Raw genomic sequence first — 6,800 nt, 5'->3', positions numbered from 1 at the left:
TGGTCCAGATCTATAACCACAGAGATGTTTAAGAATTGATAACAGCCAGGGGTATTTCATCCAAAATATACAATCCAAAATGCACAGCTATCAAGTCTTTGTACAGTACAACACTGGTGATGTTCTGATCACTGATACAGTAAAAGGCATTCAGACATAGCAAAATAGACATTTTGTTAATTTGGTAATAAAATACTTTATTAATAATATTTTGAAAATGTAAAGTTGTTCTACTCTTCTTTTCTCTGTCTATCCCTCGTCTTAATCGCTTTGAACTCAAGCTGGGAGAGGGTCAGAGTTCTGTGCAGCCTCCTTAGCCCAGTGTGCCTGCAGTGCAGCGACCGCTTCATCCACCTTGGAGCGCAGGGAGTCTGGAGCCTCCAGCATGTGGAGAAGTTCAGAGTTGTCCATCTCCAGCAGCATCCCTGTGAGCTTGGCAGCTAGACTGGGGTGTGTTTTCTGGATAAGCTGGAAGAGATGCTCACCTGGAGGGATGGAGAATCAAACAATCAGTAACAGTTATTATACAGTATAGCTAACGGGGATCTACAGATCTAACAAGTAGACTCACCCAGCAGCTGTTTCCGCTCCTCAGGAGGAGTGGCAGCCAGCAGGGAGGCAGTCAGCACAGCAGGCTGCAGCTGCATGGGGACCTGTGTCTGGGGAGCCATGTGCTGCTGTGGGTAGTGTTCACCAGCTGCATGCTTGTTCTGGGGCACAGCGCACATCCTGGCTGTAGCTGCATTTGCACTCAAACCCTGAGTGGCTGTGTGCATAAGAAGACACTAATAATCAAAAGCTTATTCATTGTAAATGTTCTGATATTGGTCTAATCTACTGTATGTGCAGGGTTGCTTCAATAAATATACTGACCGATTCGCTGAGAGGTCTTCATACAGGAAACCTGGGACGGTGTGGCGTTCATAGAATCGAAAGTCTGAGGCTTGATGAAGGGAATGTTCTGGAAGTATGGAAGCACACTCTGGGTGGCCCAGCCAGGAGTGGGTCTCAGCTGAGCCAGCTGGTTGGTGAGGTAGTAGGCAGCACAGGTCTGGTTCTGTAGGTAGTAGGCAGCACAGGTCTGGACCTGTGGAACGGGAGCCATGACGTATCCAGATGGTGGAGCAGGCTGGTAGGGGTTGTTGACTAGGTTGGGCATGGCGCAGACACTGTACTGTTTTGTGACATACGCCTGGTGCTGTGCTTGGCGATCCTCCCTGCGCTGGGCCAGGGCCACAAACAGCGGCTTGGTGGTCACAATGCGGCCGTTCATCTCAGTCACAGCCTTGGTGGAGAGGAACACACTTAAAAATGTTTATTACATGTGGGGGTCCCTGTTCTGGTTGTCTTTCGTCCAAGGGGTCCTTGGGCTGAAAAAGGTTGAAGACCCCTGATGTATACAATTAGCTACATGCTATTGAAGCACTTGATCATAGGTTCAAAGATGACACATGGTTTTGTCAACAGTCAAACAATAAGTGTAGCCTTTGGTGGAATAATAAATAGTATTAATATAATATAGTAGCATTGATGGAAGGTGTGTGTGTGTGTGTGTGTGTGCGCATGCGTGTATGTGTGTGTATGTGTGTGTGTGTGTGTGTGTGTGTGTGTGTGTGTGTGTGTGTGTGTGTGTGTGTGTGTGTGTGTGTGTGTGGGTGTGGGTGTGTGTGTGTGTGTGTGTGTGTGTGTGTGTGTACATAATGTCTCTAGTACAGGTGAGCAGTTCTGGTGCACAGGTAGTGCTGCTGGGTATCTGAGTGTATCAGTTCAAAAGTCTTGTAGCTTGGAGGTAGCCTGTTAGTCATGAACCTGGTCGGAACCTGTTGAACCTTTTGGCATCTTTCCCATTCATTCATTTGTGACAGAATGAGGGGTGCTATGAAGTGAACTAGGGTGGGATTTCCTATAAGATGGGCAGCCATCAGCCAATTAGATCAACACAAGGGCTGTGTTCGGAATGGCATAGCATACTATTCATACTAGGTATGACAGATTTTGAGTAGGCTATGCAGTGCATTCACACTGTATAGTATGTGAAATTTGAGTATGTGAGAAATCTAGTATGGATGGATACTAGATTTTCCAGAATCCTTGAGTATGCCATGACACCACACTATTCAACTACTCAATCCCCAAATGCATTGCGTGTCTCTTCAGTCTCATCAAGCTGTGTCATACAAACTCATTATACAGCTGTTGTTTACATGATCCGAGAGCCTGGAGACCGAAAGCTCGCAATAAACATTGTTTTTTGCACAGATTTGAGCGTGCAGATGCAGCTTTTTTCACTCTATTTGATACTCTTCAGCTGCAGCACCCCAGCTAACGGGTCTGATCACGGATGAGTGGCTGTAACCCAGTCACGAATGGTCCCAGTATTGTAGCGGCCCAACATTTTTGTTGTAATATTCTTCTGTTGGTATTCACAATTTTTTGGGGGCCACTACCCACACGGTTAGCTGTGTTGCTCATTCCACGAATGAATGATCCTAACAAGTTGTACCTCGTTTTAAAGGTGACTAATCAGGCTTTCCAACAATATAAAATACAATACCAATTGGTATTATTAAAGGGGAGGAATAATCGACCGAAATAACATTTCCAAACTTTTTTGGAGGAGTTTATATGGTTACTTTCTCGCCTGAAAACATATTAAAACTTCATAAAATGACATGTGGAGAGAGAAAGACAGCGATGCTGAGCTGGGAGGTGCATTGCTGGTCAAGGAGGCCTTGTCTTGGCCTGGTCTATCTGGTCCAACCAGGGCTTTAACTTGTATCATCGAGGTCCAGCTTACCCTTTTCTAGACATAGCTGAGTCAATCAATTTAATTTTGTAATGAAATAATTTATTAATATTGCAATATCTTTTCAATGCTTAAATATGCTTTATCGGTGAAGTCCGTTTAAAAAGTCTGGATCTTAGCCGCTTGAAACTGTGGCCAGATTTCTGTGCAGCTTTCTGTGCAGCTTTCTGTGCAGCCTCCTCTGCCCACTGAGCCTCCAGTGACATGTAGCATGTTGTGGATGGATGAGATGGGACGTTCACCTGGAGGGAGGGAGAGTAAATATCAGTAACAGTAACTGTAACAGCTAATGGGGATCCATAGAAATAAACACACAGACTCACGTATTATCTGCTTCTGGTCCTCATGGGCAGCGACAGCCAGAATGGAGGCAGGGAGAGGCTCCTGGTCCTGGACATGGACAGCAGGCTGCTGGGCCTGTGGTATGGCAGCCATGAAGAATCCAGGTGGGGGAGCAACCTGGTAGAGGTTGATGTCTGGGTTGGGAACGGTGCAGACGCTGGCCATCCTCTGCATGTGCTGGTTGGTGCTGTGAGCCTTGCGCTCCTCCTTGCTCTGGGCCAGGGCCACGTTCTGTACAGCCTCCTCAGCCCACTGGGCCTCCAGCACAGTGACATCTAGCATGTTGTGGATGGGTGAGATGGGACTCTTACCTGGAGGGAGGGAGAGTAAATATCAGTAACAGTAACTAACAGCTAATGGGGATCCATAGAAACAAACAAATAGACTCACATATCATCTGCTTCTGGTCCTCATGGGCAGCGACAGCCAGAATGGAATAAGGGAGAGGCTCTTGGTCCTGGACATGGACAGCAGGCTGCTGGGCCTGTGGAATGGCAGCCATGAAGAATCCAGGTGGGGGAGCAACCTGGTAGAGGTTGATGTCTGGGTTGGGAACGGTGCAGACGCTGGCCATCCTTTGCATGTGCTGGTTGGTTCTGTGAGTCTGGCCCTCCTTGTTGCGCTGGGCCAGGGCCACGTTCTGTACAGCCTCCTCAGCCCACTGGGCCTCCAGCACAGCGACATCTAGCATGTTGTGGATGGATGAGATGGGACTCTCACCTGGAGGGAGGGAGAGTAAATATCAGTAACAGTAACTAACAGCTAATGGGGATCCATAAAAACAAACAAATAGACTCACATATCATCTGCCTCTGGTCCTCATGGGCAGCGACAGCCAGAATGGAGGCAGGGAGAGGCTCTTGGTCCTGGACATGGACAGCAGGCTGCTGGGCCTGTGGAATGGCAGCCATGAAGAATCCAGGTTGGGGAGCAACCTGGTAGAGGTTGATGTCTGGGTTGGGAACGGTGCAGACGCTGGCCATCCTCTGCATGTGCTGGTTGGTGCTGTGAGCCTTGCGCTCCTCCTTGCTCTGGGCCAGGGCCACGTTCTGTACAGCCTCCTCAGCCCACTGGGCCTCCAGCACAGTGACATCTAGCATGTTGTGGATGGGTGAGATGGGACTCTTACCTGGAGGGAGGGAGAGTAAATATCAGTAACAGTAACTAACAGCTAATGGGGATCCATAGAAACAAACAAATAGACTCACATATCATCTGCTTCTGGTCCTCATGGGCAGCGACAGCCAGAATGGAATAAGGGAGAGGCTCTTGGTCCTGGACATGGACAGCAGGCTGCTGGGCCTGTGGAATGGCAGCCATGAAGAATCCAGGTGGGGGAGCAACCTGGTAGAGGTTGATGTCTGGGTTGGGAACGGTGCAGACGCTGGCCGTCCTTTGCATGTGCTGGTTGGTTCTGTGAGTCTGGCCCTCCTTGTTGCGCTGGGCCAGGGCCACGTTCTGTACAGCCTCCTCAGCCCACTGGGCCTCCAGCACAGCGACATCTAGCATGTTGTGGATGGATGAGATGGGACTCTCACCTGGAGGGAGGGAGAGTAAATATCAGTAACAGTAACTAACAGCTAATGGGGATCCATAGAAACAAACAAATAGACTCACATATCATCTGCCTCTGGTCCTCATGGGCAGCGACAGCCAGAATGGAGGCAGGGAGAGGCTCTTGGTCCTGGACATGGACAGCAGGCTGCTGGGCCTGTGGAATGGCAGCCATGAAGAATCCAGGTGGGGGAGCAACCTGGTAGAGGTTGATGTCTGGGTTGGGAACGGTGCAGACGCTGGCCATCCTCTGCATGTGCTGGTTGGTTGTGTGAGTCTGGCGCTCCTCCTTGCTCTGGGCCAGGGCCACATACAGGGGCTTGGTGGCCACAATGCGGCCGTTCATCTCAGTCACAGCCTTGGTGGCGTCCTCAGGGGAGGAGAAGCACACAAAGCCAAAGCCCTTGCTGCGCTGACCTTCCATCATCACCTTTGCACTGGTGATCGTTCCAAAGGAGGTGAACGCTTTGTGCAGACGCTCATCATCCAAGCCATCATCCAGGTTCTTCACGTACAGATTGACACCCTGGTAGAGAGAAACCCTGTTTAGTATAAGTATACTTATATGTATATGTATGTATAAGTAATGTCAATGTATAAGTAATATCTGTCTATGTATAAGTAATATCAACTTCTGTGTTAGTATCAGAGAACTGGAGGCCACAAACCTGGTAACTGATCATATGCTTATGCTTCATGTGTTCAAACTGGCGCTTCAGCACAGTCTGGCGCTCTCCTCTCTTCTGGGCACGGCCCACATAGACCTTTCTCCCGTTGATCTTCATACCATTCATGTCGTCAACTGCCTTCTGGGCATCCTCATGCCTTTCGAAGCTGACGAAGCCGAAACCCAGGGACTGACCATTGTCATCAGTCATGACCCGGACACTCAGGGTCGGTCCATATATTTCAAACTTTTCCTTCAGTTTTTGGTCATCCATATCCTTTCCAAAGTTTTTGATGTACACATTGGTGAACTCTCTGGCCTTGGCTCCATGTTCAGCCTCTCGTTCTTTTCTAGATTTGAAGTGTCCAATAAACACTAATTTGTCATTGAACAGCATGCCATTCAGCCGTTCAATGGCTCTCTCAGCAGCCTCCTGGCACTCAAACTGCACATAGCCATGGCCTTTAGATTGGCCATTCTCATCACAAACAACCTTACAGGAAAGGACCTTTCCAAATGTAGAAAACGTGTCGTAGAGGCCCTGGCTGTCAATAGATTCCTCCAAGTTCTTGATGAAAACATTTCCTACCCCACTCTTCCTCAGTGAAGGGTCACGCTGAAACCACATGATGCGCATAGGTCTTCCTTTGAGGTCATCGAAGTTCATGGTGTCCAGGGCAAGCTCTGCGTCAGCGTGCTGTTGAAAGTTGACATAGGCATACCCAAGGGATCGTTGGGTGATCTTGTCCCTGCACACTCTGATGGAGATAATTGCACCAGCAGAGCTGAATTTCTCATGCAACATTGTCTCAGTGGTATCCTGGTGGAGATCTCCAACATACAAGGAGGCCATATTCATATTTAGTTGAAGAGAAGTTGAGAAGAAATCTGATGTTAATATTTTAGCTTTGGATATTCTTGATAATAATAAAGTGTGTGGTCTATGCAGAGGATTGCAGGTAAATGAAATTAATGTCATTTAGAACTGGTCCAGAACCCCAGTTGTGTGGTCCTTTTGTTACATCATCACATTGTCAACTGTGACATGTATCCATTAAACTCCTTGATGTTCTATTTAAGTTTCTAAATGACAATGTATACAACCATTCTAACTAGTCATGTAGCCAGCAGTGTAAATTATGTTGTATAGATTAGATTAGATTCAACTTTATTGTCATCGCAGAGTACAAGTACTATACAACGAAAGGCAGTTTAGCATCCAACCAAAAGTGCAAATAGTGATATAAGAACATAATATAAATAAAAACAAATAATAAAACAATAATGATAGTGATAGGTAACTATGCAATATACAGTATGTGCAGAGGCAGTATTGTAAACATCATTTTAGTTTAGAGGTATATAGAGTTATATGCTATATACAGTTATGAGCTACTATGTGATCACATTAATCAGGGATGTGCAGCCATC

At 47.3% G+C, this 6,800-nt stretch overlaps 1 protein-coding gene across 1 annotated transcript; it reads right to left on the bottom strand.

The window, feature by feature from the left end:
• Positions 1 to 276: 276 nt before the first annotated feature.
• LOC308158175 (polyadenylate-binding protein 1A-like) lies at positions 277 to 6,222 on the bottom strand (the record flags this gene model as incomplete). The annotated part of the gene is made up of 5 exons (XM_080531772.1): positions 277 to 485; positions 572 to 766; positions 874 to 1,129; positions 4,902 to 5,228; positions 5,371 to 6,222. 5 exons carry the CDS (start codon positions 6,220 to 6,222, stop codon positions 277 to 279), a joined length of 1,839 nt encoding a protein of 612 aa, XP_080387898.1.
• Between the last annotated feature and the right edge of the window lie 578 nt (positions 6,223 to 6,800).

Source organism: Nansenia antarctica, assembly GCF_963989245.1.
Source record: "Nansenia antarctica genome assembly, chromosome: 5".
Classification (NCBI taxonomy): Eukaryota; Metazoa; Chordata; class Actinopteri; order Argentiniformes; family Microstomatidae; genus Nansenia; species Nansenia antarctica.
This window is presented reverse-complemented; position numbering and strand designations above follow the sequence as displayed.